At 49.2% G+C, this 20,327-nt stretch overlaps 1 protein-coding gene across 3 annotated transcripts in view; it reads right to left on the bottom strand.

Moving 5' to 3' along the window:
* LPCAT (lysophosphatidylcholine acyltransferase) overlaps nt 1-20,327 on the bottom strand; it is a 194,751-nt gene that overhangs the window by 80,887 nt on the left and 93,537 nt on the right. For 2 of the 3 annotated variants that reach the window (XM_075702884.1, XM_075702891.1), the window contains exons 2-3: nt 13,404-13,543; nt 10,486-10,631 (exon numbers count right to left, since the gene is read on the bottom strand). In XM_075702884.1, the coding sequence (XP_075558999.1) occupies nt 10,486-10,631; nt 13,404-13,543 (286 nt within the window). Of the gene's footprint in view, nt 1-1,419; nt 1,638-10,485; nt 10,632-13,403; nt 13,544-20,327 lie in introns of all 3 variants that reach the window. The other variant, XM_075702890.1, reaches the window with a different exon arrangement.

The raw sequence follows: 20,327 nt of genomic DNA, 5'->3' as shown, positions 1-20,327 counted from the left end.
GCGGGCGCGGCATTCTCCCTGCCAGATAGCGAGGGAGAAGATCTAAGCGTCGGTATGAGCAGCAGTTCATTTCACAGGTCGTAATACGGAGAGCCGATGCTCCAAGGGTCGCACAAATGCTACCGTTACCGAGCTGCGTCGAAGGAATTCGGGGTTCCTGTGAAATAGCCAGTGAAGAGAGAACTTGGCGCAAGTCGCGTAGCGTTCGGTGCAGGTTGGTCTCGGTCTCTCGGTGGTCGAGCTAATTTATCACTCAGACAGTTCTCCCACTACAGCACTCCTCATGGGAACCCCTTTCCGATAACCTTCCTTTCTGCTTTCACACCGCGTTCCTGTGATCAATACTACGGCCAACGCGCAAACTAGGCAGTGGTGAAACCAGAATCACACGCTGCTCCTCGTCTTCGCTCGCTCGGATCCTTGGGCCGCCCGAGCCGGAGGCTGGTGCCAGGCAGACACGCAGGACCACGGATGGCCGCCGCCTATAGTAAACGGACGTTCTACATCGGTTTCCATCGGTGTCCGCTTTGTACAGACGCCCACAGGCAAACGAAATGGAGCGGTGTCAAGGTATATAGCTGCGTTGTTCGACATATCGCGGACAGATAAAACACAAACGCGAATGCCACATGGGAATATTTTGGCAGTTGTGCTGCGTATACGAAGACGCGGCTATCACACTTTCTAAATGAAAATAAACTGTCCATCATTACTTACCCTCCATCAGCCCAACACCTTCATGTATTATGTGTTCTTGCCGTCCCACGCCGTTTGCTTAGTCCACGAACATTTTTAATAGCCTCTTTGTCGCAAAGTGAAATGACAGCGCGCCTTTCCATTTACTTCACGACTCCAACACAAAAACCAGCTTTCACTTTGTTACACGACAGAGGAGTACCCCTCCTATTATATTTATTTCCGTCCGTCCGTCTATCAACTGCTGCTGTTTCAAGTTATTGTAGCTTAACTATAAGTACAGTACTTCCGTTTCCGTTCTTGTGCAGGCAGCGAAGAGGCGAACGAGCAGCGAACCAACGCCACAAACAGCAACCACGTGCGCACGCATCCCGTTGCACCTGCATCTTGCCAGCGCCGTAGCACGTCATGTCAAAACACTCCAACCTTACGTAAAAGGCGCCTCGCGCAAGCAGTCAAATAGCCTATATAGTACGGTACAATACGACAGACAGAACACTGCATCGACGGAACCAGCTCGGACTTGGTCGCTACATCGGCTCTTCACTCTTGAAGTGACCTTGCTTTGTTATGTTAAGCACCTCCCGACAGCTTCCCATGACACACGCAACAGTGGCTTTGACGACTGCCACCATGGCAGGCACGTTCCACACGGGACCGAAGGGTCGCGTCAAAGTCGTCCACTGCGCGAGCCATGCGGCGGTCAAAAAGGAGGGCGCTTACTTCCGAAGATGGGCACGTCCTCGGAGCCAGCTTTGGCGACGGGCGTGAGTCCTCCCAACAGAAGCACGACTACGCCATCCAGAAGGGAGGAGTGCGGCCCCACAACGAGCACGGGCGCCTCCTTCTGCGAGGCCAGCTTGCCCTTGAAGCTGTAGGTCAGGCCACCGCTTTCAAACATAAGCCGTAGGAAAAACGCTAGAAACGGCTTGAGGTAGTCCCTGTCCCACACCGCCGTTTGTCGTGAGCAGGCGCCGACCCCAACCATCGGTGAATTTTAGCCACGGCAGACGTCCATCATAACGAACCAGTACGTAAAGCCGTGGTACGGCCATTGACACCAATGTCCGTGCCCGCCCGTGGCGATGACGACCGTTGGCGGACAGCACAGGAAACGCCAACAGCGAAGAACGGGTGCCAGAAAAGGCCAGCGCATCGCCGAAACGAGGCGACCAGGCATTGAGTTCATGTTGCCATATACGAAGAAAAACAGAGTAATGGTAGTTAAAGACAGATTTTGGTCCGAAACATACGCACGCACAAAATTAACCGAAGCAGTTATTGAATGCATGTGTTTGTAAGGCAGCGCACGAAAGGTTTTCATGGTCCCGCGTCAACCACGAGACGTCATCGATAATGCGGAACCACATGTGTTCGGTTAATATTATTGTTAGGGGTCACAAACATCCGCACGAATCAAAGCAGGGGTTGAACAATGTAATTTGTTTGTATGGTTATCAACATTTTTTGTAAACACGGGGGAAAATAATAAAAGCAATTGCAAGCAAGGTGAGGATAGAAAAGCACACAGACCATCATTGTGGAGGCCGCGAGATGTGAAGAAAGTATAAATCAAGAAGACGCGACCACATTCAACCGATGTCAATAGTTCGTCCACGGTTCGTTCGATCCACAATCGCCAGCAGGCCACGGCGGGTGCACAGGGTTGCCAGGGCGTGCGGGGAGGATGGGGAAAAGTGAACAGAAAAGGGGGTGGGGCCATGGGGGAGGAGTCCCGCGACAGAAACAGAAGGGAAAAAGAGAAAGAAGGAACAGAAAAAAAAACATCAAGCAATGAATTAAACACTGAATGCAACTAAAACATACAGACACCATTCAAAACAACCAAGACTGCGAGGCTCGCTAATCAGCCATAACGCCACGCGAGGTTTTCACAGTGAAATACTTAAAAATACACTTAAACCGACAGGAACGTCGTCACTCATTTGATCACATATTGTAGTGAACATAAATTCAATGACAGGCGGTGATGACACGCAAGCTGCGCCACGAAAGAATATGCAAGCGCGCCTATTGCTGGCCGATTCAGAATTTTTTAAATTACGTGCCAAAACCACTTTCTGATTATAAGGCATGCCGTTGTGGAGGACTCCGGAAATTTCGACCACCTGGAGTTCTTTAACGTGCACTTAAATCTAAGTATACGGGCGTTTTCGCATTTCGCCCCCATCGAAATGCGGCCGCCGTGGCCGGGATTCGATCCCGCGACCTCGTGCTCAGCGGGCTAACACCATAGCCTCTGAGCAACCACGGCGGGTAGATTCAGATTAGACGCGTGGCTGTCTGGGCAAGATATGTTTTTACCGCTGATCGAGGCTGACAATAGCCGCAGCGAATGTGCAGTCATCCGAGCCGGCTTTCTCCGAACGGCTGTCGTCAGGCGTCCGGGCCGCCTAGATTGCATAGCCGCCCAACCGGTGGCATGCAGCGGTTCTTTGGAATTCTCTATAGCCGGGCGTCAGCGCAGGGAGACGACTTAATGGCGGCGGTTCCGCAGGGCGGCATTTGTCAGCCGCGCGCGATGTATGCAGCGAGCGCGACCCTCTCTAAATGAATCATGACAAGCAGAATCGAGGACCGCGTACAAAACGCGCGCGTTGCGACTAGCAGAGAACGGCCGACGCCCGTCTGAAAGACCGCGCGCCCTACATGCCGCTCGCAGCATCGTATACATGAGGGAGGGGGCTATGCGACCGATCCAGCGCGTCACATAAGCAGAGGAGCCCTGCAGCAGCCCTATTCGCCCTTTCCTGAGGGCGAATAGGGCTCATTGTAATTTTTCGTTGGCATATTCGCGCCATCGTGGACAGGCTTGTAGAATGCGCGAACAAGGTCGGGTTCGTAGGCGCGTCAAAATAAAAAAAAAAAAAAAATTGCACTGACGTTTCGCTCTCAACGTGTAAATAAGTTTGGGTCTCGATGTTTCAGTTGGCGCCACTCCTTTGGCGTCAATTGCGAGCAGTTGCGGTGGATTATGTAATCCTCAGAAGATTAACAATCATCTGCGTGAGGATTTACGAAAAGTAAGGAAATACATGTTTTCTCGAAAACGGACCACGCATCGTTATTGCAGTTCGTGCGTCCACCACTCGATGTGTTAGATGCGGCAGAGGGGCTTTCTAGCAGTAGACGTAAAATATCTAGTGCGCCGAATCTATGGAGTTACGGATTTGCACTTTAGTGCAGAAGTCAGTTACTTTTCGCAACACACGCCCACTTCATTTTTCTTTTACTTTCTTTTAATTTACAGTGTAAAACAGGGAATTATTCTCGGGCAGTTACATCCGAAGATGCTATCGCTTTCACGAGATTTCGCGTGAGCGCCGGGCGCGTAGGCGTCTGCAGGCGGCCGCGTTCCTAGCACTGTCAAGCCAGCGCGCTAGTCACGCGAAATCTCGCGAAAGTGATCGCCCCAGAATACAATCCCAGATGAGTATTTTTTTTTCCTTCGCCTTTCGTTCATGGTGTTTACTATATGTCCGTATGCGACCCCCTAGTTGTCTTTGTTACGCGTCTCTCGCGCCCTACAGTCCGTAAGTTGCCTTAATCACGCAGCTGTAACTGTCCGAGACCTCGAGCGCAAAGCAGAGAAGCGGCCGCGTAGGCGACGTCTGTTGCAGGAAAGCCAAGTAACCAGTAATGGCGCCTGCGCTAAAGGAAGAACCCGAAACAGATCGCATACTTCTTAAGCAGGTGTCTCGCAATTTGATTTATTTCTGACAAGTTGCTAGCTATTGTACTACGACAAAATTGCAGTTTTACTGACGAACGTTAACATTCTTAAACGGCGCTAATTAAAGACATTATTCCGGCAAGTTAAGCGCATGTTAGTGAAGTGCGAGCGAATTCTCATTATCTTCATCTTAATTGAACTAGTAACCTAGCGCAATAAAAACCACAGAGACAAGAAAGGTGGACACCTTTCTTGTCTATGTGGTTTTTATTGCGCTAAGTTACTAGTTCAATTATGGAAAGCCCAACTGGCCCAACAATCAACTCTTCTAGAACACTTCTTAATATTATTGAAAACAAGAGTGTGTCGCGCTGATTATCCAGTAAACAATGTAGGTGTATACTACCGAAATGGCACAGCGTCTCATGAAATGTGCCCTGCTACTGCCGAACCCAATCGCCACCCCTTATCTCTGCTTGAATGTACACACAGTGCATGGCTGCCGCGAGTTGCTGCGGACGTACTCGAGCGTGCATGACACGGAGGCCAGTGGCTGTTCGAGTAAGCAAATATCGGAGCAAAACAGTACGCACTTCCCGCACAATCGTCTGAGTGGCGTTGAGAGGTGAAAGCGTCGAGAATTGGAAAATGACGCCACGATTTCTCGCCGTCCACAAATTCATGTCGGCTGTTTACCATTAGATGTCTCTGAACAAGGACTATAAAGAGTGAAGCGCAACAACATTGGCTTTCATGAATGGTTTGCCTGTGCATTAACAATGACTTTCATTAAAATAAAACGTGCCTGTAAACCAGCGGGAAGGTTTCGCGATTGTTTAGACTGCCGATTTCCTTTGCCCCCCCCCCCCTTCACACACACACATATATATATAATCTCATCTTTACGGTCCTTTATATGCAATGGTAACAGGGAGCAGTCATATTTCGCACCGACAAGCAAGCCGCATCGAGAAAAAGAGAAACATTCAAGATATATCGAATACCCGAGTGTGTTCTTCGCCTTCTCCTCACCGAACAAGCTGCCTCAAGCAAGCCTTTCCTGCACTATAAGGTACAAAGGTTTTTCAAAATCAGCGAGAAATCGTTCAGGCGCCACTGTGAGGCAGCCAGAGACTGTGTCGAACATCGGGAACAAAGAGGGGGGGGCGGCACCCGAAGGCGGTACAAAGCTCTGTGTAAGCTCCTCAACCAGCCCCTTTTACTCCTCCTACCGTGTGTATTAAGTCTCCGTGGAGAAAGGGAGAAATGAAGAAATGCGGAAAGGCGGCCAGCTACCGGCAACGGTTTCTAATTAAGTCGTCCTTTAAAATCCTGCGCGCATAATGAAGCATTGTGGGCCTAAGGGCGGTGGCTACGGACGAAATTTTCACCGTTCCGGAGGTAAGCCACGCCGCCACACGCATTCGCTATGTGGTCGAGCGCACCGCGCAGCCAGCATACGGTTGCACGGGCGCTGTCTCGCAAATATTGTGAAAGAGTGCAAAAGCCGAAGCTGATGTCAGCCAACCAGAAGCTGAATTCAAGAAGCTGTTCGCACGCAAAGACTGTTCGCGACTGGTCGGCGTGCGTGCGCTATAGTCAAAAGACGGCAGCCAACTGTATTGCAATGTCCAAGACACGAACCGAATGTTTCGCGTATGTGTGCGCGTGAGAGGCCCGCCGCACCACTCATGTAGTTTAAGGCAGCACTGAACGCTTTTAAAGAAACAGCGTAGCTGAGTTTGTCGGAGGAAACCGAGTTAGAGAGACGCGCACGCCCGGAAAGCCGGCTGCTCCTTGCGACAGCTGTGCAAACAACTCGACCTCTGAGACGCAACATCCGTCGCCGCGAAGAGGCTAGCGGGGGGTGCGCTGCCCTCGGCCTCGGGAGCGCGGCGCGGACGGGGAACCAAGTTCCTTGGCACGCACGAAGCGTCGCCCTCACCCCGCAAAAACAGAAGTGGCGGCACATTATCGTTCCGGGGCACACATACGCACGCGCCGGAGAATTCCACACGCGCAAACCCTTGGTAGCTCGCTTTCTGGGCAATATGAGGCAGCGTTAAAGTTTCGTTCTGCAGAGCTTAGCAAATATTTCCCTTGGACACGTCTCTTAACGAACCCCGTTCGAAGCCAGAGTTTGTACGGCAAAGCGCCGAATAAGCACCAGAGGGACGCAGTTGTGCCTGTTGCATGCGCAAACAGTAACGGCGGCAAACTAAATTATAGAACGACCGCAACATTTTTTATTCGCCTTGTCTTGGCCAGAATGGCCCAACGCGTGGATTCATATTTTACCGCGGAAGACTGTCACATAAGTCCTCGGCCTAACACGGAAAACTCTTTTTGCGGCAGAATTGCTCTTCAGAAGTCGTATCAGGGGGACTAGCGCATGCTCTGTCGACATGTTCATCGTGGCGACCGCTGGGAGATTGTGGCGATGGGCATAGTCAAACCAAGACGGTGAACTTCAAAGTATTGGGAATGCTTGAATTTTTATCCAGGAAAAGACTAACTACGGTTCGTGACATTGTGAAGACGCTGGAAGAGGAAGCCCTCACCTATAGCGCAGTAAAAAAGTGGGTACTTCATTTAAGGATGGACGGAAGAGCATAGAAAACTACCCACGTTGCGGAAGGACAGCCGGTGCCAGCCCGAAGAAGGCTCCAGGACATAGTATAGTTTTTTCAGGTCGGTTCTTATTATCCACTGGTACGTTGCGAACGTATCTCCGTGTATGAGGCCAAAGAAACCGTCTGATGTTTGTTATGGTAAAAGCTGATTTAGTAACATCGTGTGGCGAGTCGGCCCCCTTGTTGATGCTCCATCCTGATTTTTCCTACCATCGCACGGTATTCAAGACGCACTTCAAGGGTGCGTTTCGTCAACTGCGAAGACCACAGCGGTCTAAATAAAATCTGTAAATATTCTCGAGCGCTGAAGGCAAACATGTGCCTAAGTCACATCTGTACATACAGTTCTGCAGGCATCTGATTTCATATACGGGATGAATACTTTGAAAAGGATTGAAAGCGACGTGCAATTATACGTAATTCGGGTCCTTCGCTTTCGAGTAAAAACTTATAATTCCAGATTTCTGCACCCCGAACAAGATTAATGAAAATCGAATTAAATCCGATTTCTCCCCAACTTTGCCCTTTCGTAAACGTTAATAATAAATGCAGGTGTCAAAAGACTAATGAACGCTGCCCACCATTCGTGAGCAAGTTGTCACGATATATCATATTGTTAATATAAGAATATAGTGTTTTAGGACAAGAACCGCGCAATAAGCCGGACAAGAGAGAGAGAGAGAACCACAAAACGCTGTGGTTGTCTCTTTCTTGTCCCGCTCGTTTTTTTTTTTTTTTTGCACGGTTTTTGTCTCAAAACATAATGTACCAACTAGCCCTACAGTAAAATAACCTGAATAAATATGGTACAGCATCGTTTTTACTTCACACTCAAGCGAAAATTGGCATACATAAAAATATCATATTGGGCGACTGCCCGCCTTGACACAACGAAAGCTTGTTGCTTGTTTTTTACAACGAAGCTGTATATGGTTAGCCGATTCGTCCGTCCGTCCATCCGTCCGTCTGTCGGTCGCCTGAACACCGAAAACTTTTCTTGCGCAACCTCGTGCGCATGCGCAAAAAAAAGGATAGAGAGAGAGAGAAAGTGAGGCGCGCGATTAGCGAACACCACTAGATAGCACAAGGCCTGTTTACTCCGATCTATGACGTCACGCTACTTGTTCCAAAATTTCCATTGACAAGGCTAGCGTGATGACAGCGGTGACGTCAAAATCACTGCTGCCTATTCGGGAACATCTCCATTAGATTCTACGGCAGTCGCACCAGGTAACATGACGTCATGGATCGGAGGGAAAAGGCCTTGTGCTATCTAGGTGGTGTTGAATAAGCTGCGCCAGTAGTGACGTCGTTGCTCTCCGTCGCAGTCAAGCGCGCGCGCAGCAGTTTCTCTCTAGCTCCAATATAGGTTGGCCACACGTCATACGTACTCCTTAAGAGTAGGCAGCTTTTGATCAGCAACGCCGCGAGCAGAACCAGGAACGAGCTCGTCTACGCCGTGCCGATGCTGCACTCCGGGCACAAAAACAGGCTCGTGCAGCCGAGAGCAAGCAGAAACTGCGCAGCGAGGATCCGGTAGCCTACCAAGCCGTCGTTTAATGAACCATCGAGATTAACCCAGTGATAAGCACCGGGGTCGCACGTTTCAGCTTCGCTGATTAACCATCTGTACGGATTGCTTGGGCGGTGATTTTTAATAAAGCCGCGTTTACACAAGTACAACGATTGCGCATTCCAACACATTTCCGGCACGTCACGTGCATGTAAACAGCAGTAATGTGCTATAGGAAGCGAACGCATCTGTGACTTTGCTCTGTACTACGAACGGTATAGCTGTTACGTTGAGAGGACGTTTGACCAATTATGTTATGTTCAAAGTGGCTGATTCGGCTAGTTAGTATTCCATTAATTTTGTTGCGAAAGCGTATATCGGAACCCATAAAACGGGACAACAGAAAAGAACGAAAGGCCCGACAGGCCTAGAATGCCCGGCATCAATGCTCACAATGCATATGATAATGTCAACAAGGTTCTCCAAAGATAAGGAAAACATCACACCTCCTGTGAAGCATGCCCGTGTGCACTGCTATTTGTACTTTGTTTAAAAAAGCACAGAGATTTAAGAATGGATAGCCAAACACGTCTCTATTTACTGTTTTTGATAATGTAGTTTTTTAATGTATTAATAATGCCTGCCAAGGAGTTCGTCACGTGATTTGCGAGCAGCTCTCTTCGTCATTACATGTTTCTGTGCGTGATTTCGCTCGTTTAAATAGGACGTTTGTGTCCAAAAGGAGGCCATTTCCTGTATTAATCTTTTGTAAATGTTACTATAAACAAAATCAAGCTTTGGACTGCCAGACAATAAAACCCCCGATTTGCCCCAATGTCCCTTTTCAAAAATACCACCCCATTTTTATCCGCCCAAAAACTAGGACCCTAAATATAACGTACAAGGGGTCTCAGGAGGACATATGCTGCTCGTGGATTTCCTGCAAAGAAGGCGGTCTTCGACTATAAAATGTTATGTTGTCCTCATAGTTCACCCGTGAGGGAGAGCCAGGCGACGCGCTTTGCTTCGAAGGGGGTCAACTTTCAACAGGACAATGCGCCCTCGCCCCGCGCCGCCATAAGGGTGGATTCAACTCACTATCACAAGTTTCTGTGATTAAGCATCAGGGCCAGATCTCCCACCATCGCACTTTCATCTTTTCATATGAAAAAAGAACTCTCTCGCGTCCATGTTTCCTATGAAGATGATATCATCGATGCCGCGACCCGCTTTGCAGAGGACCAAAGTTCCCGTTTCTTCATTTTTTTTTTGCAGGGATCAAAGCACAGGAGAATCGGTGGACCAATTGCATGGCCATACTAAAGGGCTGTGTTGAAAAGTAAGAGATACTAAGATACACAAGCTGTTTGTTTCTAGGGTAGGCCAGGAATCTTCAGGACACCCTTCACATGAGTCATCCAAATCAAATTTTATGCCATCTGTAGAAGAGGTAGTAATTACAAACTCTAAGCTGAAAGCTAACAGAAGTTCTTCCTGACTGGGAAACAACCTCTGTCCTTAGACGTGTGCCTTTATGGCTTATGAGCCCTACAACACAGGGCAAAGCCTCAAAGGAACACTAGAAAGACACAGCTATGCTGGCTATATTTGAAACAACAGCGCGGTTTTGACGGGGACAGCAGGGAGAAACGACACGGATGAGCGCCGATGACTATGGCTTACCAACTCGCCCAAACGTCCGTTTTAGCGAGTTTTATGTTGGCTACTTGCACAAACAGGGACAACGGCTATTTTTTAGTCGAACACCGTGAGATAGTTTATCTCCAGGATTCGCCCACTGCCGCTAAACGACGTCAGATATCGGAAGTGCCAAAGATTATAAAAAAACGAAGAAAAAAAAAACGTGTGGCAAGAGAGACGTGTATTTCCATGCAGGCATGCTGGTGGTAGATGAGAGCATGCCCGTTTGCGCCAAATGGCGAACGCACCTGCGGAATCCCGTGAGTGGCTTCCCTGTGCGGTCCTTGTGTGAAAGGCCAAGCTGACCCAGGTAGCAGCCCAACCAGGTGAGCAGCAGGAAGAATATGATTAACACGATGCGCACCGGAACCACGAACACCGACATCAGGGCCACCTGGAGCGCGGTATCAAGTTTATATTGTGGCGAAACAGCACAGACGACGGGACGTATGAAAAATTGTAAAGGACAGTCCGCGCAAGTTTATAATATTCTGTTTCTGCATGACAAAACACTAAGCCCAGCGTGCACACTGGACCCCGCTCACAGATGTCAGTCACCCCATTGCACTCACGAGAATCCCTCGCCGCATAGGTACCGCAACTTCGCTGGCAAGAGTAACGGCAAAGTAATAGAAAGAAAGCATGCAGCTTCTTGGAACCGCAAAGCAGGTGTTGCAAGCAAAGGTTCCATAGAAACCCGTACATTCAACACATGGCTGTTGATTGACAATGGCACCGTCTGAGTGATGGGTAGGGAGTACTTTGAGTGCAACAAAACCTAGTGTGACATTCCATCCGCAAATGAATTATATATATATATATATATATATATATATATAGAGAGAGAGAGAGAGAGAGAGAGAGAGACGTCACGAGTTGCGCTCGTCTTTTCAAATGCCACGACAGCGCAATACGTCATACGTGCCATCGACTAAAAAAGGGAATGAAAATAATATTAGGATATCCCCAACAACAATGACAAGAATCGGACTAATTCGCAGCCTTAAGCTTACATTATCGCGGATAATAAGCTTGCCCCGCAAGTGTAAATAGCACACTATATTCACCTTTCAGTATCATTTTTCTGCACTGTTGTAACCCCCCTCACTCCACCAGTCTTTTTCTTTTCTTTTCGTTTTTAACGGTCGCTTTGCAAACAAAACACTCTCGTTCATGTAACTGACAACTGCTTCTGGACCACTTTTCGTCCTAAGCTGCGCGACCCATGTGAATGAACGTTGAGTTTTGCACATTATATACACTGCAGTTTTTTTTTCAGGGTTATTTATCGTGAACAGGTTATTGGAATGACATATAGGAACTGTGAAATAGGAACACGCTGAATTAGGAACTGTACTACAAATGCAACTACGTTACAGTACGTGTGGCACTGACTTCAATTTCCGGCATGAAACATATGGAGCCATTGGGACTAACACGAAACAGAACAACTCAATCGCGTTCAATACCATCAAAACATACTCTATTTTACCTACCTAGATTTTACGACACCTAGAAGATATCAAGGAACACATTCTTCGACAGAACTCCACAACAGGTATTAGCAAGTGAAGTTTGAGTTCTCATCCCTGCAGTAAGCATTGCTTCGATACCGATTAGGCATTCCCATTCATCTACAAGGAAGGACCTGGCATTGCTAATGCAAGACTACGTTGCACTTGCATGAAGGGCCACTAATGAGTAACTGGTGAAGCCTTCTGCTGAAACGCCGCATGTATTTAATGGGCGGAAAAGTGTTGATTACTAGCGAAGATAATGAAGGCGAAAGTTTAGTTTTCTTTAGTCTCGTGACCAAATCACAGCGCCGATTACATGCGTGACGTCAGGGATATCAAGTATATTGTTTGTTTCTGTATTTTTATGTGTAGAAAACACATATGTGTAGAAAACTCACTATGTTCAGTCTTTGGTTCCTTCAGAACATACAATGTAAGCGTCTTTTAACAATGAACGATCAACTAATACCAAGCAGGCACTTCAAAATCCCATGACATCACGTGTATTTAGTGCGGGAACTTCAAGGTGGCGTCGCCACCCATTGTTGGTTTTTGAGTATTTTCTGGCTTACTACACCGCCGCTCACGGTAATGCTGACCTCTCTCGGTGTTCCAGGTCTGTAATTTACCAACGGAACTTAACTTAGTAATTTTCTTCTTGTTTTCTTAAGAAGAGATACCAGGTTTGCATTTTAGGGCTCTACTTTTTTTTGTAATTTCAAATTGCATTACGAGTCCGCGTCAGCACACCGACTGTGCAGACAAGGTTATGTACATTCTATAGAAACAAAGTAGCGGCCAGTTACCCATTGCCGACAAGGGCCGTCTCCTATATTGCCTACAGGCCGTCTGGCCTGTAGCTTTTTTCGATAGGTTGTAAGACGTTCTTGTACCCGCCATGGTTGCTCAGTGGCTATATAGTGCTGGGCTGCTGAGCACGAGGTCGCGGGATCGAAGCCCGGCCACGGCGGCCGCATTTCGATAGGGGCGAAATGCGAAAACACCCGTCTACTTAGATTTAGGTGAACGTTAAAGAACCCCAAGTGGTCAAAATTTCCGGAGTCCTGGACTACGGCTTTCCTCATAATCAGAAAGTGGTTTTGGCACGTAAAACCCCATAATATAAATAATAATAATTCTTCTTGTATGGATCCCTGCTCTCGTGAATCCCAAAGAATGAATGAGATAACCAGCTCACATGCGAAACGAAACTCCAGGCTCTTGGTACCCGCGAGCCCAACCTCCAGCATAACTATCTAGTTACACGAACACGGCACTCCTAAACCTCTTATGACAGGGATACTTTCGTGAAGTCATCATGAATTATTTTTCCAATATGACACCAAAGAAGGTGAGGAAATAAATAAAGGATTACGCACTTTTGGGCTAGTTGGTTTGATACAGTTCTACAGCGATAAGAAAAGACCACGGGGGCAGAATACGCTGTTAAATGGTTTGTTGAGGGCCTCCCGTGAATTCGCACGGGCAGCACCCGTGCCTGTCCTGTAATTTCGTAGCTTCTGCGGTGAGGCCTGCGCGTTCCGAAGATAACCTTGTATAGCAGGGTGCCATCAGCGCTTCCGAACAAAACAATAGAACAGATAGAAAAGCAGGCACACAGGGCATGCGTGGAGATCACTAGAACGCACCTTGATCTTGTCGGCCCGGGTGAGGTGGATACGATAATGAAACGGGTTCGGCATGACGTCTTTTGTCGGCGAGTACGAGCCGTCGATCAACTGGCTCGTCATGTTGTCGATGTCATCGGGAGCTTTCAGTTGCGTGTAGTCTGCGATACAAACGACAACATAGGTCACGCACCGTAGTAGAAGTGTTACAAGGACAAATGGGAATAATTTTCTGGACCAAAAATAGCTTTCTCGTGGCTTTGCAATGTATTATTCTTGCCCGTAACTATACTACTTGCCTGCCTTTGGCATTGAAATTAAGAGGAGTCGCGCCTAACATTTCGTCCTGCCACTTTCAGTAAAACCTAATAGCCTTATTCACAGGCATACACCTGTGCCTCATCGCATTTCCTAGCGCGCCATGTTTATGCGACGCGTCAGCGCTTACATGAATTCCCTGAAGTCCATTTCTGCTCTTGACCTACACCTGCTGGCGTTAAGGCGACGCGCCTTCCCTGTGCTCCAAGCCTGTTTGCATGTATGTGATACGTTAGAAGGAAGACGCGATGCTGTCGCATCCACGTAAACGCGGCTAATAAAGCACTTTACATACCGCATATGCGATTTGATAGTGCGATCTGCATCGGCAAGCTCCTACCTGCCCCCGTGTGGCTTCTGTGGATGATGCTGACGTGGCGACTCGGGCACGAGCATCGCGCCAGCGGAACGTGTGTGTCGCTATGCAAAAGCGTTCCGGTGTTTTCCTTTCGCTCTCACAGTGATGAAACTGCTTTTTAATAACATTCCCCCAAGCGAAGAGTTACTTCAGATTTCACTCTAATCTTTTGCGATTTAAAAAAAAAGAAGACGACGACGTCAACATTTTCTTTATTTTTTTCGGAAAGGACAAGAGTATTGTGTCGGCGAGTATCAGAGAAAGGCACGTAAAAGCAGGGGTCAGGTGACAGCGGCAACACTCTTACAATACTGACATTATAAAAGAAAAAAAAAAGAAACAGAGACAAACAAAAGAAAAAGAAATAAATATACAGTAGCGATTTCTGGGTAAATGCGACAGAAATGCGTTAGAATTACGTCACACCTCTTTGAGGTCCCGGATCCATGATTTAAACAGCGCAAACCACATTGCAAAGTATTTTGTTCAGGGGATCACTCGACACATGTGCCTCTTCGAGGTACGAAGTGCAACTGACGGTCGTCCGCAGCCGACCAACGTCTGTTGCAATTTAGATACATACATACATACATACATACATACATACATACATACATACATACATACATACATACATACATACATACATACATACATACATACATACATACATACACACACACACACACACACATAGATAAACGCTCTTCTAAGCTTTCCAATCACTACTACATCTACCACGTGACCGGCTTCCCACACTTCACACCCATACACTTTTTTCACTTTGACACTCCTAATGCGAACGCTTTAAAAACGCGAAACGCAAAGAAACTACATTCTTTTCTAAGCAGCAGTGTCGTAAGCCGGCTACTGCTGCACATTTTCAAACTGGACGTGTTGGTATGCGTGCATGGTGTGAGCACACAGCGCGAAGAGTTGAGAAAGAGGAAGATACGCAGACGGGAACAGCGTTAGACTAACCGTATGGTTAATAATAATAATATTTGGGGTTTTACGTGCCAAAACCACTTTCTGATTATGAGGCACGCCGTAGTGGAGGACTCCGGAAATTTTGACCACCTGGGGTTCTTTAACGTGCACTGTTGTAAATCGCACCGCTGGCGCGAGTTGTTGGGAACTCGGCGCTGACGCCCGTTGTTGCACCTGGGTCGCAAGCCCCAAGGGTAGCGTTGGCCTGGCGGCCTGGGGTACAACTGGAAGCATCCGAAGGTCCCGGCAAAGCATGAGTCGACTGGTAACAACAAAACAACTTGTTTATTCTAACATCGCAAAGAGTTGGCGGTCAGGTTGACCGACGTAGAGAGACGGGAGAGCACGTTACTCAACAGAAGAAATCGGAGCCTTCCTTTGGCGTCCGGGGGCAGCTGCTTTTATACTCTCGCAGTTGAGGGCAAGAAGGAACCCCTCTATAGACGAGCACGTGACGGTGCCGCTCGGGAACAATGGGATAAGGTGGCGCAGCCGTCGTGCCGGCGCCGTTCGGGCACAATGGGGAGGAGAAGGTGGCTCACACGTCGTGTCGGCGCCTGTCAGACCCCTCGCTTCACAGTTGTTGGGAGCTCCTCTCCCCGGCTGCCGCGCTTCGACAAGCGTGGGCACCAATATGCACATACACTCACACACGCACATGAAGACACGTGGCATCGGAACATGCCTGGACGCGCTTGGCGGGGAGGCGTAGCGGCGGCGCCGAACGGGCCAAAATGTCTGCCGCATTGAACGAAGCCCCGGCGTCCGTTGCATCCGCGCCGGCTTTACCGCGCGTCGTAGGCGAAACGTAACAGACCGCCCCGCCGGGGGAAGGAGATCCCGATGGTCAGGGGACTGCATCCGCTGTCCGGAGGGATGTCGCTCGATGATGCTCATAACCGAAGTCGGGCGTCCCTCGACGTTTCTTGAGCGCAGCGCACAGAGGCCTCGTTCTCTCGTTCAGGTTCGCACGGGACACTGCAAAGTGACTTCGGGAGAGTTCACATTTTTGTTCTCGTTCCCGGCAAGCGTTAGAACTACGCTGAAACTCAACCGCTTAGTCAGCAAGCACGGCACAACCCTCACTAAGCCCTGCCAGGCTCTTTCCCCTTTTATACCACTGCCTAGTTCCTTACAGTAGTCTAGCAGCACTCAGAACGCGTCCACAAATTGGAAAATTGCACTAGAAAGCATGTCATCACTTTGAAACACTAAACAAAAGCAATATGTTAAAAATCCTGCCTCAGGAAGAAAAACATCAGTAACAAACAATTTTGAGGCTGATTCCTACGTTAGGGGCTTCGACTTAAGCCATCGGCGTTACCGTTGAGACTCCCCTTTTTGTAACGCACCTCAAAGGAATATTGTTGCAAAGCGAGGCTCCAGCGCAGGAGGCGGCCATTTTTGGGAGAGATGGTCTGCAGCCATTGGAGAGGGCAGTGATCCGTCTCAATGATAAACCTCGAGCCGGCTAGATAGCATGACAATTTCTGAACGGCCCACACGAGACATGCACACTCTTTCTCGGTGGCGCTATACGCCTGCTCACGACTGGTCAGCTTACGACTAGCATACAGGACGGGGTGTTCTACTTCTCCATTTTCCCGTTGGCACAGTACAACGCCCATGCCTCGCTCACTAGCATCGCACTGAACAACGAACCCTTTTGTATAGTCTGGCGATCGTAGCACAGGCTGGCTTGTTAGGGCACTCTTTAGGGCGCTAAAAGCTCTTTCCTTTGTCTCGTCCCAGACGACTGTTTGGGGCTCTGTTTTTCTTAGAGCATCCGTCAGGGGAGCCGCGATATCAGAGTACCTGGGGATGTACCTCTGATAGTAGCCGGCGACACCTAAGAACGACCGAATATCGGTCTTCGTGCGCGGTTGCGGGAAGTCTCGCACATCGGCCACCTTTATTTCAGAGGGGCGGCGACGACCCTGACCAATCACGTGACCGAGGTAGACAACCTCGGCCTGTGCTAACTGGCACTTAGGAGCCTTGACTGTCAAGCCCGCTTCGCGCAGGCGGGTTAGCACTGCCCGCAAGTGTGCCATATGCTCAGACCAGGATGCGGAGAATATCGCTACGTCGTCTAGATACGGTAAAGCGAATTCTTGCTGTCCCCGCAACACTTTATCCATGAGGCTTGAAAAACAGTATGGCGCGTTCTTCAAACCAAAACTCAACACTTTAGGACGGAATGTTCCCATTGGTGAAATGAACGCCGCATACCTACTAGCCTCTTCTGTAAGTGGAACCTGCCAATAACCCCTGACAAGATCTAGGGTGGAAATAAACTGAGCGCTACTAACTTTCTCAAGGCGCTCCTCGATGTTAGGGATCGGATAAATTTGATCCTTAGTGATGGAATTAAGCCTGCGGTAGTCGACGCAAGGACGAGGTTCCTTGCCCGGTACCTCAACTAAAATCAAAGGGGAGGTATAATCACTCTCACCCGCCTCAATAATACCGAGCTGTAGCATTTTCTTTACCTCAGCCTCTGTAATATCGCGCTGGCGGGGTGGCACCCGGTGCGCCTTGGATCGTACTGGCTCTGGGGAGGTAAGTTCTATTTCATGAGTAAGGACAGAAGTCCTAGCTGGCCTCTCAGAGAACTGACCTTAAAACTCTTGTAAGAGCTGGTGTAGTTCGGTTTTCTGCTCAGGCGACAGCGGTGCTTTACTGATTAAGTCACTAATGACTTGATCAGTGTCTTCCCTGTTCGTCACTGAGCCTAGTCCCGGAAGCTCGACCGGAAGCTCTTCGGGAACGTTTACCATCATACACACCACTGCTTCCCGTTGTCTATAGGGTTTGAGCAGATTACAGTGGGAAACTTGCTGTGCTTTCCGTTTTCCTGGCAGACTCACCACGTAGTTAACGTCCGACAGTTTTTGAACAATCCGTGCTGGGCCCTGCCACTGCACGTCGAGTTTGTTTTTTAGCGATGTGCGCAATATCATTACCTCATCGCCCACCTCAAAACGACGGGCCCTGGCTGTCCGATCATAATAAACCTTGGCCCTCTGCTGGGCCTTTGCCATTGCTTCACCTGACAACTCCTGTGCCCTTCTTAAGCGTTCGAGGAGCCCAAGCACGTACTCCACCTCGACTGGGTCGTCGCCCCTGCCTTCCCACGAGTCTCGAAGCATGCGAAGCGGAGACCGCAGCGAGCGACCGTACACCAGCTCAGCTGGCGAAAACCCCGTAGCCGCATGCGGCGCGGTCCGTAATGCAAACATCACCCCAGGCAGACACAGCTCCCAGTCAGTTTGATGTTCAAAACACAATGCTCTCAACACGCGCTTCATGACGGAGTGGAGCTTCTCAACGGAATTCGACTGTGGGTGGTACACTGAGCTGTGTAACAGCTTTACCCCACACCTTTCGAGAAAAGTTGTCGTCAAAGCGCTAGTAAACACTGTGCCCTGATCTGATTGGATTTCCGCAGGAAAACCAACTCGCGCAAATATGGACAGTAGTGCATTGACTATCTCAACTGAGCTGAGTTCTTTAAGCGGCACTGCTTCAGGGAACTTTGTCGCTGGGCAGATCACAGTCAAAATGTGTCTGTACCCCGTGGCTGTTACCGGCAGAGGTCCCACTGTATCAATAACGAGCCGTCTAAAAGGCTCCGTAATGATAGGTACCAATCTCAACGGCGCCCTTGATTTGTCCCCTGGTTTGCCCACCCGCTGACAGGTGTCACATGTCCTCACGAAATGGTCTGCGTCCCGAAAACACCCTGGCCAATAGTACTCTTGCAAGAGACGGTCCTTAGTTTTCTTAACTCCTAGGTGTCCGGACCACGAATCCCCGTGCGACAAGCGCAACAGATCCTGACGATAGCATTGAGGCACGATCAGCTGATCGAACTCCACTCCTCTGCGGTCTAGATACTTCCGGTACAGGACTCCACCTCTTTCCACAAAGCGAGCATTTTTCTTGGCGATACCTTCCTTGACAATGCAGCGTACGTTTTCTAGGCTGCCATCCTTTTTTTGCTCGGCTATCAAAGCCGACCGGCTGACTTTTAGCAACCTATTAAGTCCGTCTGACGTAGGCGCGATGAGCAAATCTGCAGATAGCTCTTCTAACTTTCCCGCATCGGGATTTTCCTCTCCAGTATCTGGTGCCTTTAACGTTACAGACTCAATTTTATTCAGTTCGGGCGTGCTCTGAATATCAGCTTGCTGCGCCTCTGACCCTTTTTCATTGTTCGATAACGTCGGCCCCGCAACTACCGCCTTTGCAGCGAGCTCCCGAACCTTCGATCTGGTTAAGGCCTGAACGCTAGCCTCACCAAACAAAAGCCCCTTCTCGCGCAGGAGGTGATCGGACCTGTTCGAAAATAGGTACGGGTACTGGGGGGGCTGCATAGATGACACTGCGGCCTCCGTCTCAAGCGCTCCGAATGGCCTTCAATAAGCACTTTTGCTACGGGCAGACACACACTATGAGCTTCCACGGCTTGCTTGATCCATGCGCACTCGCCCGTGAACATATCGGGTTCTACGTAAGAGGGGTGAACTACATCCATCGTAGCTGCGGAATCGCGAAGCACTCGGCACTCTTTCCCGTTCACGAGGAGGTCTCGCATGTAAGGCTCGAGAAGCTTCATGTTCTCGTCAGTGCTGCATATTGACAAAAACACAACTTTTGGTTTTGTTTCCGGACACTGCGCCGAAAAGTGACCCGGCTTCTGGCACGTATAACAAACGCGCGCTTGCCTCGTCTCGAACCGCTTTCTGCGTTCGGCTTCGGCTGCCGCCGTCTCCTTACGTTTGGTCGGACACTGCGCCGAAAAGTGACCCGGCTTCTGGCACGTATAACACACGCGCGCTTGCCTCATCTCGAACCGCTTTCTGCGTTCGGCTTCGGCTGCCGCCGTCTCCTTACGTTCTGTCGGACTGCTTTCACTCGCATCCGCACTACGTGTGTTCCCCTTTAATCTCATGGGCGTGAACTTTGGCCTCTCAAACTTCGAGCCAAATTCACCCTTTTGACCGTCCTTAGCTCCGCGAGCCCGACGCGTCACAAACTCCTCGGCTAGCTCAGCGGCTTTAGCCACCGTACAAACGTCTGGCCTATCCAAGACCCAGTACCGCACGTTCTCAGGTAACCGACTATAAAACTGTTCCAGCCCGAAGCACTGCAGAACTTTATCGTGGTCACCAAACGCTTTCTCTTCTTTGAGCCACTCCTGCATGTTTGACATAAGCCTGTACGCAAACTCTGTATATGACTCACTTTTGCCTTTCTCATTTTCCCGAAACTTC

Source organism: Dermacentor variabilis, chromosome 1 (genome assembly GCF_050947875.1).
Source record: "Dermacentor variabilis isolate Ectoservices chromosome 1, ASM5094787v1, whole genome shotgun sequence".
NCBI lineage: Eukaryota > Metazoa > Arthropoda > Arachnida > Ixodida > Ixodidae > Dermacentor > Dermacentor variabilis.
The sequence above is the reverse complement of the archived record's forward strand: the minus strand, read 5'-3'. Positions and strand labels throughout refer to the sequence as shown.